This window comes from Podarcis gaigeae (genome assembly GCF_964106915.1).
Source record: "Podarcis gaigeae genome assembly, chromosome: 16".
Classification (NCBI taxonomy): domain Eukaryota; kingdom Metazoa; phylum Chordata; class Lepidosauria; order Squamata; family Lacertidae; genus Podarcis; species Podarcis gaigeae.
In genome coordinates this window covers 29,799,125-29,818,585 of record NC_139693.1, presented here as the reverse complement: position 1 = coordinate 29,818,585, position 19,461 = coordinate 29,799,125, and the positions used below count along the sequence as shown (strand labels likewise).

At 47.0% G+C, this 19,461-nt stretch overlaps 1 protein-coding gene across 2 annotated transcripts in view; it reads right to left on the bottom strand.

Annotated features, from left to right (window-relative positions):
- Positions 1 to 2,763: 2,763 nt before the first annotated feature.
- The window catches only part of LOC310834133 (septin-2), a 62,894-nt gene continuing 46,196 nt past the window's right edge, over positions 2,764 to 19,461 (bottom strand). Inside the window, exons 12-13 of one of the 2 annotated variants that reach the window (XM_083717578.1) lie at positions 14,100 to 14,191; positions 2,764 to 4,028 (exon numbers count right to left, since the gene is read on the bottom strand). In XM_083717578.1, the coding sequence (XP_083573704.1) occupies positions 14,123 to 14,191 (69 nt within the window). In that variant the 3' untranslated portion in view covers positions 2,764 to 4,028; positions 14,100 to 14,122. Of the gene's footprint in view, positions 4,029 to 10,246; positions 11,372 to 11,511; positions 14,192 to 19,461 lie in introns of those variants that run through there. The other variant, XR_014559103.1, reaches the window with a different exon arrangement.

The window sequence follows — 19,461 nt, the reverse complement described above, 5'->3', positions numbered from 1 at the left end:
CGATGGTGGTGGCAGAGGCAGCTCATACCTCCTTTCTCCATGAGCCTGGGCAGCCCCTGAGTTATTGGTTCTTTGGTGGTGGTTATGGGGAAGCGGTGCGCGGCGGTTCAGGCATGGAAGGCGGAGGAGGGCCGAGAGCGGCGGCAGCGAGGCTCGGGCAGCGCAATGCCTCCCTTCCCATCAGAGCAGCCCCAATCCCATTCCTACCTTTGTGCAAGCAGGAGTGGGGGGGATCCCTCAGCTGGGGAGGCTTCTCATTGCCTAACTGAGAGATCCCTGCCCCCTCTGCTTGCACACAAGCTCCGATAGGCAGCGTGAAGACTCCCTTCATAGCTGAGAGATCCCTGCCCCACTCCTGCTTGCACACAAGTAGGAGTTCGGAGGCTGCTCCGATAGGCAGCATGAAGCCTCCCTTCACAGCTCACTTGCTGGGGTCAGGGAAGGTGGAGGCAGCCCAGAAGCTGCATCTTAGAGCCCCTGAACCACCATCATATGGGGACTTCTGAGCAGCTCCTGAAGCCAGCGAGAGGCAACTGCTCCGGGCTGCTGAGACTGCTGCTGCTGTGTTTCCCAGGGACATAGGATGAAATCTGGAAACATTCCGGGGATGGAATTTGTCCGGGGACTTGTTTGCAAATCTGGGGACTGTCCCCGGGAAACGGGGACATCTGCTAAAACTAAACTAGATTGACACTTAGCCTGATCCAGCCAAGTTCTTATACGAATCAGTCCCAGTGACTTTCAAGTCAGAATTAGGTTGCTGCAAAGCTGCACAGGAGTCTCTTCCTTGCGAGTATATAAGAATGATAATAGGATTTAAGGTGGGTTTGTTTTTACACATTTGTGTTTTATTTTGATAAAGGTTCACCAACGTTTTTGCTAACCGGTGGAAGAGTTGTGGATGCCATACACACAACTGTGCATACTTGGAGGATGCGGGTGGCACTGTGGCCTAAACCACTGAGCCTTTTGGGCTTGCCGATTGGAAGGTCAGCAGTTTGAATCCACACGATGGAGTGAGCTTCCATTGCTCTGTCCCAGCTCCTGCCAACCTAGCAGTTCAAAAGCATGCCAGTGCAAGTAGATAAATAGGTACTGCTGCGGGGGGAAGGTAAATGGCATTTCCGTGCGCTCTGGTTTCCGTCATGGTGTCCCATTGTGCCAGAAGCAGTTTAGTCCTGCTGGCCACATGACCCGGAAAGCTGTCTGTGGACAAACGCCGGCTCCCTCAGCCTGAAAGCAAGATGAGTGCCGCAACCCCATAGTTGCCTTTGACTGAACTTAACCATCCATGGGTCCCTTAAAAAGGTAAAGGTAAAGGACCCCTGACAATTAAGTCCAGTCACAAACGACTCTGGGGTTGCGGCACTCATCTCGCTTTACAGGCCGAGGGAGCCGGCATTTGTCTGTAGACAGTTTTTCTGGGTCATGTGGCCAGCATGACTACACCGCTTCTGGGGCACTGAAACACCAAAACCAGAGCAGAGCACGGAAACGCCGTTCACCTTCCTGCCAGAGCTGTACCTATTTATCTACTTGCACTTTTTGACATGCTTTCGAACTGCTAGGTTGGCAGGAGCTGGGACAGAGCAATGGGAGCTCACCCCGTTGCGGGGATTTGAACCACCGACCTTCCGATCGGCAAGCCCAAGAGGCTCAGTGGTTTAGACCACAGCACCACCAGCGTCCCTAGGGGTCCCTTTGATACTTGAACACCCCACACTCATGCCTAACCAGTTCCTGGAAACTGCAGGAGAGGGGAGTACAGTACTCTTGTGTTTGGGTCCTACTTTGTGATGGCCTGGGATTCCGATTCAGAGGCTGAACCGGAGGAATCCCAGCCTGCACAGGAGTCCCTGCCTCCAGGGCCGGCTGCACTGGGGCAGGGCCTTGATTCTGAAGCACCTGCACCTGTGCCGGATCCTCAGGAGCAGGAACCAGGTGAATCCACTCTGGCTCCGGAGGTGGTTGAGGACTCAGTGCCTACAGGTGAGTCTCCCCCTGGGCCCAGTAACCCTTCAGCCTCTCCTGAACTGCAGAGGCTCAGGGCAGAGAGGCGAAGGGAACTGGTTTCTCCCAGGAGGAGTGCTCGCCTTAAGGCCAGGAGAGGCGGGTCTCTCCTGGCCTCAGAGAAGATAAAGGCCGGTCAGCCCGGTCCCAGGTTGTGGGAGCAACGTCGATGAAGAGCTGTTTCGGCCAGCATCCAGTCCTGTTCCTCCAGTGTTCCTGTCCCCGCCCGGCTTCCTGCTTCAGACCTCGCCCCGCCCCTTCAGAACTGTTTCCAGGCTATTGACCCAGGACTGGACTTTGACTACGCCAACAGTAACCTTCCCCCCGGGACCAGCACATACTTGCAGGTTCCCCACAGGCATCTGATTGGCCGCTGTAAGAACAGCATCCTGGCCTAGATGGGCCATTCTCCAGCAGGCTCTTCTTATGTTTTTACTAGCATTGTGTTTTCATTCTCCACCCCCACCCCACCAAGCGAATTTTTGGGGGAGCAGGGTCAGTGACTTTCCTGGAGACTGCGGCTGGAGAGGGAAGAGGGGTAGGTATCCTGTGGTCCTCCAGATGTGGCTAAACTTCAACTCCCATCTGCCCCAGCCAACGTGGACGGTGGTCAGGGGTGATGGGAGTTGTACTCCAACCACAACTGGAGGGCTACAGGTCCCCCATCCCCGGGTCTTTACAGATTCTGCCGACGTATTTTGTTTAGTGAACCAAAATAGAAGGATTTTTAAAAAACACACGCTTTACCTCCCCTCGTGTCTGTTCAATTTATTACAAAACTGCAAAGGGGCGTTTAGTGTCATGATACAATATAAAATAATTGTGAAAATACCGTTGTTCTTTCAACCGAGGAAAAACAAAACCTGTTCCAATAGAAAAAGTTGCTAAATTAGTACCTGAAAAATTCAAGGCGGATCTTCTAGGAGGCCTCTGAGAATATTTGGCATGTTAAGACATTTGCATGATTTTAAGGCATCGCGGGTAAAAGGATGGCTCACCCTCCCCCATCACTTTAGTGTTCTGTACCGTTTATTTGTATTTTTATAATAATAATAATAATTAAAAAAAACAGGAAGCACCAAGGGGAATTCTACCCCAGAGAGCCAAAGCACAGGCGACAACACAGCCTTCACTGACCTAGCACCTGCCAGATGTTTTGCACTACAATTCCCACTAACCCATTGGCTCGGGCTGGTGGAAACCATACGCCAACCCATCTGGAGGGTGCTAGGTTGGCAAAGACTGGCTTACAGAGACAGACATCTTTTTTAGTGAGAGAAGAATGTTGGTCCCATATGCACTTAAAGTAGCATCATTCCATTTTAAACAGTCATGAGTTTCCCCCAAAGAATCCTGGGAACTGCGGTTTGTTAAGGGGACAGAGAGTTATTAGGAGACTCCTATTCTCAGCACTCTTAACAAACTACACACCCCAGCATCCTTTGGAGGAAGCCATGACTGTTTAAAAGTGGGGTGGTACTGCTTTAAACATACAGTGCGGACGGGGCTGTTGTAAACTAGCAACAAATTACACAATGGTTACACAAAGCCTAAACAAAATGTAGTTAGGAGACTGCAGACATTTATGGTAAACAGGTCACCACGTCTTTTAGTAAGAAAGTTGCCACACACAAAAAAAAAGGTATCATGTTAGCCTAGCTAAACAAAACGAAACATGGTTCATCAACCTACTCTCAAAGCCTACTGCATATAAGATGGCATATTTGCTTTTGAATTTTAAAAAAGGAGAAAGGGAAAGATAAGGAAAAGTAAGTCCCACATTATAAGCACGAGCATATTATTACCAACAGGGTGATATAAGCAACATGATTAAGGAGAGGTATATATATATGTATACGGGGAGAAGAGAAGCTGATTTCCAATATGATCTTCAAGACCGCCAGCTGCTCCTCGTAGCATCCAGGCCTGCGTCCAGGCATGATCCATTGGCATTTCACTAGTGTCACCGTTCAGTTTCAGATAAAGCACTGACCCATTTTAAGAGCATTGAGTAGCCACTGTAAGAAAAAGAAGAAAAGGCCATAGACTTTCTTCCACAGGTAGATCACCCTGTGTAAACGAACACAGCACAGATCCATTCTATTGAAAGAAACAGAAAACTTTCCCATGGACACAATTCCCTGGTATTGGCTTTCGTGCTCTCAATGCAGGACATGCCCTCCCCGCTGAAATACTAGAGCTCCCCTCAACCAGTGTTGGCATGCCGCCGGCTCCAGAAGACTCACCTGTTTACTCAAGCATTTCCCTGAACGGAACCTGCAATTTTACGGTTTTGACAGTTTAAACGTTTTTTTTTTTTTTTACTCTTTGTTTTATTGTAATTTTAATTAAGGATAGGTTAATCCCCTGATGGATTTGTAATTGTGTATTTTAATTATGTGTTGACTTAATTATGTATTGATTTGATTGTGCATTGATTTCATAGTTGCAAACTACTTAGCAGCCATTCTGGCATCTGAATTAAATAATAATAGCAGTTACTAAACATCCGAGCAGTTCAAACATACAAAGTTTTGCACATGCTGTCTGCCTCCAAATCATGCGAATGATACCAGTGTGTGTGTGTGTGGTGTTTTGTGTGTGGGTATGCATAAGCTGCCTTGAGTCCCAGTCTGGGAAAAAGGCAGGATATTATCTGTTATTGTTATTATATTGTCAATTTAGCCCTTTCAAGAGTTAGGCACCACACACGTTTTTATTTTTATTTTAAGAAGGGGAGGAACCTGGAAAAAAACCCCTATCCTGCCAATTTCCTGGAAGAAGACTAAAATTAAGGGAATGCTACCTAAATTTGCTCCAGGGCAGATTACATTTTATTAGACACAATCCAGAAGCAGCAGCATCTTGTTTTTCCAGTTTCTTTGAGAAAGTGCCAGTTGTGCTGGGTTAGGCACTGTGTCCTAATTGAAAAACAGGGCAAGAGCAAAATGGGAAATGAGGAATCTGAGTCCAGAGATCTTTGGCAAGGGAATTAGGCCAGGGAGGGTCTGAAGAACCGTAAAAAGAGAGGGCAGGGCTGCAGACCCACCCTCCCCTCACCCCGGGACTATCTCAGGTTTCCACTTTGAATTCCCAGATTTGAAAACGTCAGCCTTTTTATCCTTCTACTTGGGGAGATATTTTTTTTTAAAGCAGGCTGGCCATATTCTGCTAAATTACTCACCAAGGCATAGTGCAGTTAGAGAACTTTAAGCCAGGGGTGGGGAATGTCAGGCCCAGGGCCCAAATGCAGCCATCCAGGCCGTAGAGCTTTAACCAAGCCATACCCTGTTTTCCCCAGACCCTTAATGGCCCTGCTTCACACATTCTGGGGGTGATGAGCATTTTAGTCTGCAACATCTGGACGGGACTCCTACCCCTGACCTAAACCACTGCTGTTGCTGTTTCGAAGGACCTTTGCAACAGTACACTGTGGGCTCAGCAGCTGCAACCAGCTCTAAATTCTAAATGTCGCTGTAAATGTTGCAGTCCTGCTTTGACACAGTTGGTTTCCTCAGAAGAGTCATATTTTTAAATCAGACATTATACACCGACAGATAAGTGCTGGAACGGCAAAGTTAACAGGTTGACAACTGAACACGCCTTTATTTATTGCCGAGGCCATGAAAAGACAGGAAGCAGCAGTCAAGCTCTGCTCCTCCATGCCTGGATCCAGCCCCAGTTTAGACTCCTCCCAGCTACCAATTGCCATGGCGGAGGTAATCAGAGGGAGAAGCTGTAGCAGCCCCTCCACGGTGCTTACTTCCAGACCTGCTGAATTACTGCCTGCCGTAATTCAGGGGAGGGATTTGGGGAAACAAAGTTGAGATAGGCTAACGACCATCCCTGAAAGAGTGCGCTGTTCGAATTCCATATTTTGATGTTAGAACAAAGTTTGTGAGGCATCGCAGCATGCAAAAGAAAGTGCTGGAGGTGGGTAGTCTAAGGGCTAAGCCAGCGTTTCCCAAACTTGGGTCTCCAGCTGTTTTTGGACTACAACACCCATCATCCCTAGCTAGCAAGACCAGTGGCCAGGGATGATGGGAACTGTAGTCCAAAAACAGCTGGAGACCCAAGTTTGGGGGGAAACTCAACTAGGCACTTCAGTTCAGTTGAACCTGCAGTTAGGTCCTGCTTAAGTTAGGGGCTTCCTGTAGGAATTTGGCTGGCCACTGTGAGAACAGAGTGCTGGACTAGGATGGGCCTAGGATTTTTCTGTTCTCATCTACTGAACTGCAGCCACAAGCCTTGCAGTTACTCCAAATAGGTTTCACATTCAGATGAGCACTAGGACATTTATTGGTCTGAAAGCCCTGGGTTTCTCCGTTCCTAACAGGTTAACAGCTACCCCATCTGGCATCTCCACTAAAGCAAAATAAAACGGCTTTCTTCAACCTAGTGCCTCTCCAGAAGTTCTGGACTATAACTCCCATCAGGCCCAGCCAGCAGGGCCGTGCTGACTAGGCCTGGCAGGAGTTGCATTCCAAAATACCTGGAGGGCACCAGGATGGGGAAGTCTGCTTGCCCTGCTTCGATCCAAATCCGTTAAGCTGTTTTATAATGTGACTGAATTGCAGAATTCTGGCAGGAGGCCACTTCATACCCTTGTATATTTATGCAGCTGTGCTGGGAACATAGTTGAGCAGTCCAGGTAAGAGCAGAGGAAGATGCAAAAATATTTGGGACATTCGCCTCAGAGGCAGGATTGACAGAAAACCAGGGGCTTACATCACCAGGAGAACAGCAGGTGCAAGGGTTTGTCACGAATCTCTCAAGACCTAGCACAAGAGACCAAAACCAAACCCTTGGTCCACTGCAACTGAGTATTATGAATGTAAATGTCATAAGAAGCCCTTGGGATAGAAAAGCATACTTGCAGGAAGCGGCGTAGATCAAGCTAAATTGGCTGCCTCTTCGTTGATGAGCAAGGGTTAAATCCTGCTCTGTTCAGCACTCTTTCAGGCTAACCTCCTACTGATTCAGGAAGCTGTTTGCTACCACAATCCCCTACTAAAACTGATTCCACCATCGCCCCCCATTATTTTAGCAGACCACCAGTCCATGCAAACCTGCATGGGATCCCCTGCTAAAACAATGGAAAGCTCCCTTTTAGCAAGAGATTCCAAAGCCCACCCAGCCCTGAATCACAAAAAGGAAGGCATCGGAATCTCTTGCTAGAACAGAGGGGGGTTTTTAACCTGCTAAAATGAGGGAAGAACCTTTTCCTTTTCACAAAACCATGCAAGGTGCTTTGAAGCCCTGACTTTGGGATTTGCCATTATGATACCATTATGGCACCATGTTTTTGACAGGTGGGGAACCCCACCCACCTTCCAAATTTGGCTGGTGAGTCCAATTCTAATTAGGCTCTGGCCCATGGAGTCAAAAGCTTCCCCACTCCTTGCCTAACCTCTCTCACAAGGTTGTTGTTCCAGCTGTCGAACCCCACTCCCTTGCCTCAGAGAACATCAGTCAAAGCTGTTGTCTGGTAGGGAGAAGCAGAAGGGGAACGTAAGGGTGGAACACAGATGAGGATAGCAAATGAATAAATCCTGGCTCCATGGGGGACACCATGTTGTTTCTGTCCCCGATACCAGAATGGGGCTCTTTTTTGTGATAATCATTCATAAGCTACTTTGATCCCCTCTCAGGGTTACAAAGCAGGATATATTAATCTAGATCAGCGGTTCTCAACCTGTGGGTCCCCAGATGTTGTTGGACTACAGCTCCCATCATCCCTGAGCTCTGGCCTTGCTTGCTAAGGGTGATGGGATTTGTAGTTCAACAACATCTGGGGACCCACAGGTTGAGAAAGGCTGATCTGAATGAATGAATGAATAAATGAATAAAATATTTTGTAAGGATAAAGTGCAGAGGCCGTGGGGTGGGTGGGACTACAATCATGTACATCACCTTGACATCCTTGGCGGAAAGACGGGGTAGAAAAGAAATTGATGGGTTAATGAATAAATAAAATGATAAGATTGCTAATTCCCCCAGCCTCCTGTTTGTTTACCAACACAATTCTCCACGTGGGTTGCAGGTGTGCCATCAAGAGAAAATGTGAAATCTGGAAACATTCCCTTTGTACTGAACACATCAGTGACGCTGATTGATGTATTTCAATCAATCACCAACATTCCAGGTACTTTCACTTCTTTGCATTTACAAAATAAAAAAAGGGAATTTGCGGGGTGAAGCTTACAAAAGTCAAAAGGATACACCACAACTCCGTCTGAAAAGATCACTGACAAAAATTGTGAAATGACACTAACACCAAAAGGATTAGAGGAGACGAAGAAGCCACGTGGAGCCAGACTTTCACAATCATTTAAAAACTGGCAGCATGAGGAGAAATAAAACATGGATCACTAGTCATAGGATATTACTTGTTTGGGCTCTTTCTTTTTTTTTTAAGCACTCCTACTTGAACGGTTTGTGTTCTCTCTTACCTCAAGGATTAAAAGCTTAATACAAAACCCAAATCCTCTTTTAGCACAATATTAGTTATTGTACTTTTAAAATCATACAGCACCTTCCTCCCCCCCCCCCCCACTAGCAATGCAAAGATGTTAAGAACACTAACACATGGGCCACAAATCTGGAGCATCGTTTCAGCTTCCTGAAGTATTAGAATGCAACCCTCCAATCTTTAAATGGAAAGAAGCAGGCTCCTAGTCCTCATGATTATGATACAGTGATAAAACTGATGAAAGGACAAAAATCCAATGAATAAAAGGGATTTAAGGGCTCTGGGAGGGAAACCTTTTATGCCCTAGTTGATTCCCTGCCTTTTTCTATATGGATGCTAACTGTCTCCTGTGACTCCTACTGCAATCCCCACCATCAAGGTGGAATTGAGAGAAACAGAACAGAAAGAACAGAGACAGGGGAGGTTATCTTCCCCATTTCCTTTACTTCTCCCTTTCATACCACACCACTTGCCCTCCGGATGAGCAACCAGTGAAACACTACTCATGAGCTCCACCGGAAACTCCATCCCAACAGTATTTCATGCTTCCCAAAATACTGTTCAACAGCGTTACTTGTTGCCAGTGCCTGTGGGCTAAAGGGATACAGCACAATCTTCTCCAGACTCTATTCTCTGGGTTCTTCATTATCTTCTGAGCTCAGGCAGGTGGCTACTGGCAAGAGGGCCTTCTCCCCAAACAAACCACAAGTGGTTTGTTGTTTGTTAGAAATAAACCATGAGCCACGAGTCGGGCCAACGAGAAGAGCCTCATGGTTTGTTGCTCCCAGTGAGAGGTGGGTAGGAGCAAATTGTGGGATTTTGAGCAGCATGCACTGCTTGTTCGTATTAAAATATAGTTAGGCTATAGAATAGGAAGCTGTAGAGTTGGAAGGGACCCAAGGGTCATCTAGACCAACCCCCTGCAATGCAGGAATATGCAGCTATTCTATAAGGGGATACAACATGCAACCTTGGCGTTTATCAGCACCATGCTCTAACTAACTGAGCTATCTAAGGCCTGAGATTTATATCAGGGGAAACCCACTCAGCCATAAAACTCAATGGGTAGCCTTGGTGAAGTTGACACTCTCTGTCTCTGTCTCTCTCTCTGCCAAGCCTACCTCACAGGGTCGTTGAGAATATGAGAGTGCAACATACTGAGCCTCATGCTCCATGGAGGAAAGGCAGGATGCACACAAGATTAATGAGTTAAGGAGAAAAAGGGTTGCTCCCACCTCACCGGAGCACGCAATGACCTCATGTTAAGATCATTACCATGTGAGCGTAATCCACAGATCCAAGCAACCACATAACACCCAGAAAAATCCTCCCTCTTTCAAAGCCACAAATCTCTAGGTCTTCACAAAGCATAAAAAGAACCGGAATTTTTCATTATTTCAGCATTACCCTTCAAAAAGACGGAGGAAGCTTCAAGCAGCAAGTGAACCTCATCGGAGCAAACCCCAACACATTTTCTGCAGACGCAACAAAGCAGACGGGCCGGCGTGACTCACGGCGAGGCAGGGGAGCCAGAGCGTTGGGGCAGCTCACCCAGCCTTGGTTAGCAAAACACCCCGGAGGCTACAAGGTGGTTGCTCCAAAAAGGCTAGAATTCTGCCTAAGCTTCACATTCCAGGCATCAGAAGCTACAGAAACAAATACATCCTTCCTCCCCCACTAACCCCCCGAGATGACTTTTCTCATCACATCAGTTTGGCATCGGACCATGATTAAAGTCTGGTTGCTAGGGCGACGCCACACATATTTTTCTTTTAGAACCCCACGTATCCATTATTGTAGGGAGTGGGCTGTTTTTTCAGTTCTTTGCAATGTGCCTGTCAGGAGCATGACTAATGGTTTTAAAAGCAAGATAAACCGCACGTTGTGATAATACGGTCAAGTTAGGCGAAAGTAGCTCAAGACTCCCCCACCCCCTTGAAAAAAAAAGCCAAACACAATAAACTCTTCCATCGTTATGCAGGAACATTACAAGATAGGTGGGATGAGTTAATTGTCGCAGTCTTTTCCAGAGTTTAAATTCTTGACTCTGGCCCAAAGACACCCCAGTTGCTATGTTAAATCAGCCTTCCTCAACCTGATGTCCCAGACAACAACTTCCATCATCCTTGACTGCTAGAAATGCTGGCTGGGGCTGATGGGACTTGGAGTCCAACAACATTGGGAGGGCAACAAGTTAAGGCAGGCTGCCCTAAACGAACTGAGCAGAATATGAAGGCGACCCAACCTTGCAAGTTTTTAGTTTAGTGATGGGAGATTATTCTTTGCCAAAAAAAGTTGGAGGGGGAGGCAGATTTATGTTGCTAATTCTCATTTCCAGAAAGAAAAACAGAAAGCCATCTCTATCACCTTACTGCAGCTATTTCGGCAACACAGGCAGATTGAGATGCCATGAGTTATAAAAATAATATAAAGCACTGGTCTAATTTTGAAAACTCAAAAAAGAAAAAAAGGCTTGGGATTGTTTTATTGGAGCCTGCTGCCAAAAAAAAAGGGAAGCCTGCAGAGTTGAGAAAGATGGAAATCCATCAGCCGACAGCGTGATTCTCTGCTGTGCTGTGCAGACAGGACTGTGCTTTCTGGGCTGGAGGTTGGGCTCCCAGATCCCAGATCCAGTGTGCCAGGAGACATTCCCAATCTTGCTTGCACTGGTACTGATGTGCTCATCCACACCCACTCCCAGTGCTCCTATCAGCTCAAAAGAAGTCTGTCTAAACGGCAAGCGGTAACAGACTAGACCGAGGGAACAAGAAGAGTAAAAGCACATCTCAGGCAGTCTGAAAACAACATTCCGGCAGGAGTGGGGAATCTTTTCCATCCCAGGGATGGAAAGCCCGGCTTTAGATGACAAAGACATCCACAGAAGGGCCTCTACATCAGTGTTTCCCAACCTTGGATCTCCAGCTGTTTTTGGACTACAGCTCCCATGATCCCTAGCTAGCAAGATCAATGGTCAGGGATGATGGGAATTGTACTCCGAAAACAGCTGGAGACCAAAGGTTGGGAAACACTGCTCTACATCCTCACATACAGGCAGGCACATTCGAGTGATGCTTCAACTCTACTGACCCTAAGCAGGGAAGGGCTTTTCCAAGCCAAAACCAGCACTCTGAATTGAGCCCCCAAAATGACAGAGCCAGTGCAATAGGCACTAGTACCAGCTGCTGAGAAAAACTCCCTGCCCCAAACCCTAGTTGACAGCGCTGAGCTAGGTGGGCCAACGGAATGCCTTGGTGTAAGGCAGCTATCTATGTTCCTGCTTGCCATCTGTGTTAAACAATTCAGTAGCCTGTAGGCTGCAGTTGGGCCTGTAATGCTAAGCACCCCCCTAGAACAGGGATGGGGAACAGATATTGCTGAACTCCAACTCCCATCAGCCTCAGCCCACAGATGCCAGCTCCGTGGGGTCCTGAGCACCCACAAAAAACCCCATGAAGTGGCCGGGCTCCCACAAATTTCTGTGCCAGGGCCATTCATGCTGCATGGCACCCACGGCCCAGGGCACCCACAGTCGTGGGGCCAAGCAGGCACTCCTGCCTCAGCCAGGGTGGTCAACGGTCAGGGATGATGGGAGCTGTAGTCCAACAGCATCTGGAGAGCCAGAGGTTTCCCATCCCTGCTCTAGAAGAACACAAGCTAAGGTGTGGCCATGAATAACCCTTATCCAGGCTTCCTGCTACAAATTCTGAAGGGTGAATGGTTTCACACATTCAGGTAGGGGTGTGTGTGTGTGTGTGTGTGTGTGTGTGTGTGTGTGTTTGTGGATACTCTCACAGTCACACAATTCTGTAAACATTTCAGTAAGGTTTTGAACAGACATCTCAAAAGTGCACTACCAATTATTAGATGTGGGCTTCTAAACACGGGGGGGGGGGGGGGGGGCAAGGCTTTCTGAATACTTTCTTCCACTGAATAGTTTCGAAAGGAGTAGCTGTCTTAATGTGCCCGGGGGGGGGGGCACAGGAAGGAGTCTTGTGGCACCTTATTATGATGGCATAAGCTTTTGTGGACTAGATTCCACTTTATCAAGAGGTGGACCACATCTGACGCAGTAGCATCTCGCCCACAAACGCTTATGAAAGTGTAAATTTATTAGTCTTTTTTAAGCTCCTCTAAAAACACTCCTAGGAATTCTGAAATAGCTTGCAACTTGTTAAGAGCCCAGGTTCTTAACAATGCTACATGTTTTTTGGTCTTTTGAATACACACGAAACCCCTGTTGTCTTTTTTAACCTTCAGTGTATACTAGTCAGAAAGAAGCAAGTCAACTTTGAAAACAGGCTTCCTTTTGCTGGAAAATAGGCCACATAAGGAGGCGGACAAGGCTTGGACTGTATGCTTGAATCGCTTTATCAGAATGCCAAATGCTGTGGCGTTTAGACCTCTGATAGCATCAGTGTTGTCTTAAACAGAATTCCAGCTGGTCCTTAACCACTTCAGGGCTGCCATTGTAAGCAGATGGGTTTGATTTTACAAGGTAGCGGGGTTTTGGTTTTTTTGTTTTTAAAGGGTCTTCCTTTATATTCAAAAGCAAGTTTGTGCTCCCCATGTTTTCATATTTTAAATGCAAAAGCAAATGCAATCTGCAAATAGCTCTGAGACTGGAAGGATTCATGAAGGTCCATTCAAGACCAGGTGGACAAATGCTTCCAATCCTCATATGTTCATTCATGAAGCCCAGCACCCCCTCCCTTGCCTTCACTTGTTCCCTGAATCCTATTTCTCTCCCCGCAACCCCCCTCAGTTACCATGATTATCTTACAGTTTGGGGAAATCGTGCAAGTGCCATTTTGGTAAAGGACGTTATTACCATTGCTGCTAAAAGCCTAACTTTGTTCCTCTCCAGTAATTTGAACAAAAAAAACCCCTAAGTGTTCTTAAACCACATCATCTGTTTAGCTTCTTGGTGAAATGGCAGAACAGGCTTCCTGAATTGTGGAAAGTGGTTTGTAGCTAGCTAAGATGTCTACAACAACGTAGAAGGGCTGTGTGCGTGTGCTTTTAATGCAAACAGGAAAAGCAAAGGTTCAAGTAGAGGCAACAAAAAACTCCTTATTTAAGGGCTGGAATGTTGGCAGCTTGTCACGCGGTCATAAGGTAGAATATAAACCATTTTTACTCAGGCTTTACATTCCAGAGGACCAGCAAACCAAAGCTGGGTGTCTTAAAAGTTGAGCATTCAGCAACAGTAGCAACAAACTTTGTGCGCTTTCCCCCCTATGTTTTCGATTTCCATAGTTTAGGGGCAAAACATGAGAAGTGTACCTACCTTTCTGAAGCCAGAAGAGGCCTCCAGGCAGGGCTCGTTCCTGCCAAGCTGTGCAACGTAGCCCGATGGCCCCTCGAGGACCAAAGGCACCATATACACAAATCCATTTATTACAGAAAGCTGGAATTTAATCTGATCGTACTGCTTTGCATTTTCTCGTCGACACAAAACTGCCAGCCTAGTCATTCCTCTGCGTGCTTACGGTTGTTGCTCTTTTATTTTCCAAGGAGCTGTACCCCCAACCCCCACTGTTTCTTCGTTGCTGCTGCTGAAAATTGACCTGCATGCACTTTTACAGCCAAGGCCTCCAAAATGTGAAGTGACACCTACCGTCGGCGGCCTGGTGAACAGTCTCACTCATCGCCAGGCTTCAGCCTCATCTGGGCTTGCATGTGAGCAATCATCTCCTGCATACGACGCAACTGTATGGAAGAAGGAAAGAGAATTCTAAATGCCCAGCACAATTTAAACAAGTTCCTAGCACAGTTAAAACAAATGCCATGAAAACCTATCTTGCAGGGTTTGATTTGGCCAGGGTGTTTGCCTCTGCTTTGTCAACTAACGCCCTGGTTTTCAACTAGCTTAGGGGTGGGGGTAACCTGTAGCCCTCTAAATGTTGTTGGGACACCAGTTCCACCTCTGAACTGGTGGGTTAGCCAACCGGTGAGTGGCAGCCTGACCTTAGGCATGTCATAACAGAAGCCCTAAGGCAGAGAGGTGGCCGTTTCATTGCCTTATCCTGCTGCAGCCGCTTCTTGCATTTTATTGTGATGGCTCTTAAAAATTACTAACACTTAAATGAGCTGTAATTCCTTGTTTTGCTATTTTCATCAGCTACCCTAACTGTAATTCATCGGAGATCAGGGATACAAAGACATTAAAAATACAAATAGTCAGTAGGGAAAGGAATTCATGGGACAAAAGGCAAAGATGTTTATAGGAACAGGAAATAGGGAAGGCACCCTGCACATCAAATCAACAGGAATGCCAGCCGTTTTACATATATAATATTACATCGGGGCTATCAGGAGCACCTGGCATTCTCAGAAAGCTGCCACAGCTTCATCAGGGCATAAAACTAACATGAATAGTTAAGTAAGTAGCACATGAGACTCTTAATCTCACATTGGGTGAAAGATTCCTGCATTGCAAAGCTTGTTTAACCTGGAGGTAGGCTGTCTGACTTGTGCATTGCTTTGTAACGATCTGTTGGGTCTCTGATTCCTGCATTGCAGGAGGTTGGGCTAGAGGACCCTCATGTTCCCTTCCAACTCTACAATTCAGTGATTCTATGTTCTCTAAGTCAAGACACTTTTTTAACAACAGCAACCACAACAACCCTTTTCAGGCAGCTGGGTTTAGCTGCCATTCAAGTTTCCCAAAAGGCTCCAAAACCACAATACTGGGTCATTGTGGGAAATGAAAATGGCAGTTAGTCTCAGTCGCCTAGCATTGCTGCGACTCACCACTACCACATACATTTTTTCCAGGGCGCTTGGGCAGAGGAAGGCACTTTGGCCAAAGCCTCCTCAAACCTGGAGCTGGCCGTAGTCAAAGCCCCGCCTCCTTCCTCCAAGGGCATCAAGGCCAGTGGATGTGGTCTTTGCCTGCCTGGCAGGAGCTGGTGGGAGTTGTAGTTCAGAACACTGAGAAGGCACCAGGCTGGTGGATAAGACTGCTGCATGTATTTATACACAATACTTAATTTCAGTGACCCCTAACAAGGTTGCATTGAATGCACCCTCTTGGGGGTGGGGGGACACATTCCCTTTGGGAATGAGCAATTGTTTTCAACACTCTAAACTGACAGTATCATTAAAACCCATCTGCTCAGCGGTGCCTTCAGGAGCTTTTCAAGGCAGACTGCTCATCCTACGTTCCATGTAAAGAACTGAAATGATCTGGCCTCGTGACATTTACCTTTACGAGGAAGAAACAAAGAGCCTCTCATAAATATTCAGGGCAGAAAACGAGCTCCCTTTCCCCTCTCTCCCTGCGAGTGTGTGTGTGTGTGTGTGTGTGTGTGCGTGCGCGCGCGCACTCATGCTCATGCTCATGCTGCTGGCAGAAAGTAAAAGCAGCAAGCTCAGCCATCCATAGGAAAGGATGTCTGCTTCAACTGATTTGAAAAACAGGCTGAGGAAAGAGCACATGAGCAGCCAGGATTCAGAGCCCATGTCAAGGCCCTGCTCAGGGCATCTCCACCAAATGAGAAAGAGGCAGGTGATTGGTGGTGGACTGATGGCTCTGCTGATGGGGAAAGGAAAGCAATATATTCGGCACCAGCTTGGCTACAGGAATAGCTGGGAGAAGGCGTACAAGACATTATCCAAGAGTCTTAGGGACTCTACTCTGGATTTGGGTTTAATCCTTCACCTTTTCTCCCCCCAAAAATATCCCACAAAGCAGTGGAGGTGTAGGATGAGAACTTTCCTTCTCCTAGATCAGCAGTTCTCAACCTGTGGGTCCCCAGATGTTGTTGGACTACAACTCCCATCATCCCTGAGCCCTGGCCTTGCTAGCTAGGGGTGATGGGAGTTGTAGTTCAACATCTGGGGACCCACAGGTTGAGAAAGGCTGTCCTAGATGAGCTACCTTCCCAGGTTGATGAGCCTCATCTGCCCCTCACTTCCCTTTACAGCACACACAGAAACAGCTTTCTTGACCCTTGGACCCACAATCTGCCGGGGCCTGTCTTCGCTTGCAGGGGAAGCCCTTAACTCACTGAGGGTTTGAGAGCCATCAACTACCCTCACCTGGTTTAGCTGGCTAGTTGAAGCCATTCCTGGGGTGTAGCCACTGTCAAATGCTGACAGCTTCTAGAAGCCACAGGTGAGAACTGAGTGCAAGGCACCTCCATCGTTCTGCCCGGACACTGAGGTCCAGATGGGCGGGGTATAAATAATAAATTATTATTATTATTATTATTATTATTATTATTAGGCAGACAAACTAACCCAGGAGCGCCCCCCCACCAGGGGTACCACCCCTCCCCTAACACCCCAATAATGGGACTATATGGTGTATACAGTGGTACCTCGGGTTAAGTACTTAATTCGTTCCGGAGGTCCGTTCTTAACCTGAAACTGTTCTTAACCTGAATCACCACTTTAGCTAATGGGGCCTCCTGCTGCTGCCACCGCGCCGCTGGAGCACAATTTATGTTCTCATCCTGAAGCAAAGTTCTTAACCTGAAGCACTATTTATGGGTTAGCAGAGTCTGTAACCTGAAGCGTATGTAACCTGAAGCATATGCACCCCGAGGTACCACTGTATTATGAAATAGTCAAATAAACTGCAAGCATTTCTAGTCTTATACATCATGGGTACAAGCGGCTATTTATTTGATGGAGGGCATGTTTTGACTAGTTGTCCAGCACAACTGAGCCACAGAGATTCCTTCAGTAGATCATACTAGGCCCTACTATGGACAAAAGGTAAGGAAAAAATAGGAGACAACCAGGACCGCTGCGGAGCCTGTCAGCCGTTTAGCCAACTAAAACTGAGAGAGACAGAAATAGACACCTCTTAACTAATAAAACCCAGCAGAGGATTGTAGGGTGAAGGACCAAGAGAAGTTCCAGGGCCATGGAGAAGCAAATAACAGGAAGACGTTCCCACGATGCTAAATGCACTCTTTGGTATTCAAGGTATTTTTAACTAGCCACTAATCTCGCTGCGCACAGGCCAAAAAACCCACACACAATCAGAAGCCAGTCTTAATGCTTATTTTTTTCAAGTCTCCCGCGGGAAACTTTTTTTTTCCATGGGACTTCTTTGGGCATCATAAAAGAGACATTCTTCAAGTGTGACAAGCTGCTGCGCCCTTGCTATTTATGGACAACAGTTCCCCCCCCCCCTTGTATTTAGAACAAGTTGAACAATAAAGGACACAAAATTATTGTCGTTCCCCCCCCCCCCCAAATGAACAAGAATTTAGAAAACCTGAAAATAAGCCTTCTGTGGGGCAAGGCAGGGGGAATCTAAGAACTTTGAACAGACAACTCAGGAAAGTCCCTTGCTACATGAGAACCAATGCAGAGATTGGAAGTTTTTGCCCTGCACCATCACGTATGAAAGACAGCAGCCCACCAAAGACTCACTGAAGCCAGTGTACTCATGTCCTATTTTGGGCTTCCCAGAGGCAACTCAATGGCCACTGTGGAACAAGGGTGGTTAACCCCACCCTCCCAAAGGGCTTGGAACTGCACACAGGTCCAGCTCTGAGGGCCTTCTGGAGGTTCCCTCACTGCGAGATGCAACGTTACAGGGAACCAGGCAGAGGGCCTTCTCGGTGGTGGCGCCCGCCCTGTGGAACGTCCTCCCATCAGGTGTCAAGGAAATAAGCAACTATCTGACTTTTGGAAGACATCTGAAGGCAGCCCTTCTGATGTTTTATTCTGTTGTTAATCTGTTGGGATCCGCCCAGAGCGGCTGGGGAAACACATCCGGAAGGACAGGATATAAATAAATTATTATTATTATTATTATTATTATTATTATTATTATTATTATTATTATTATTATTGCTGCTGCTGCTGCTGCTGCTATTGATGTGACAGCAAGGAATATTTTCATTTTGTGAAATAAGCACAGTGCTCGTGTGGGCACCTGTCTATTCAGCCCAGTTCTGTAACAGGGACAGAAATTTTCCCCACCCTGATAATCTACATGGATCGGCTAAGGAGGAAGCGTGTGGAAGGGCATGGGGAGCTCACACCCAATCTGGGCCATACCCAAGTGGCCCCCGGAGGGCTTGACCAAGGATGAATGCGGCCCTTGGGCCAAAAAAAGGTTAGCCACCCCTGCACTATAAGACAGACAAATGAGAAGGCAAAGGCAGAGGACTTGCTATGGTCCATCCTCCCACGCCGACAACTTTTAAGCATATCTGGATCTTGCTAATGATAAGCCTTGTCCGTGCATTCTTTGAACGCTTGCAAACACAGCGTGTGTTCGGGAGCAGATGTGCAGGCGCCACCCTCCCCCCCAGTATGGATGTTTGTGAATTCTGATGAAAACAGAAACGGGAGAGGAAATTACCAGCGGGTTGCTTATTTGTCCCGTCTGGAACAGTAATAATCTACCCAGCAAACACAATTGGTATTTGCTGTTGCGTTTGCTTCAATCCGCAAAAGGTACATAAATAATTGCATAAATCAGCCACATAAATTTCACCATGGAAGACGATTAACATGGGTTTTGGTGGAAGATGAATTGCAGCAGAACGGAAACAGCGCTGCATGTGATGACTACAAGGCAGAACAGAAAACGGTGCCTTCCTACATCCCTGTCCCCTCTGCCCCAAGAGGACACCTTCAGACTGGGAAATAACTTTGGAGCGCAGCAGGCACAACAACCAAGGTGTGTCCGTTCCTCCTACACACTTTATGCCCGCACCCTATCTTTTGAACTCATGGAAAGGGCTACAGTCTGCCAGGACTGGGGAGCCCCATAGCTTCTAATCACCAGGTTCTGATTTGCATGCATTTCTCAGAATTAGCAAGGTTATCTTCTTGACCCCACATCCTAAGCAGCAGAATCAAATCAACATCTCTCATTCAGGCAAACGAGAGAAGAGAGTTTCATTGCACCTCAAAGACTAACAGATCAACTGTGGTATGAATGCTTTGTGCAACTGTAAATGTAATAATCAACTGCATTTCAAAAAGCAAGCCCCCTAAACTTGTTA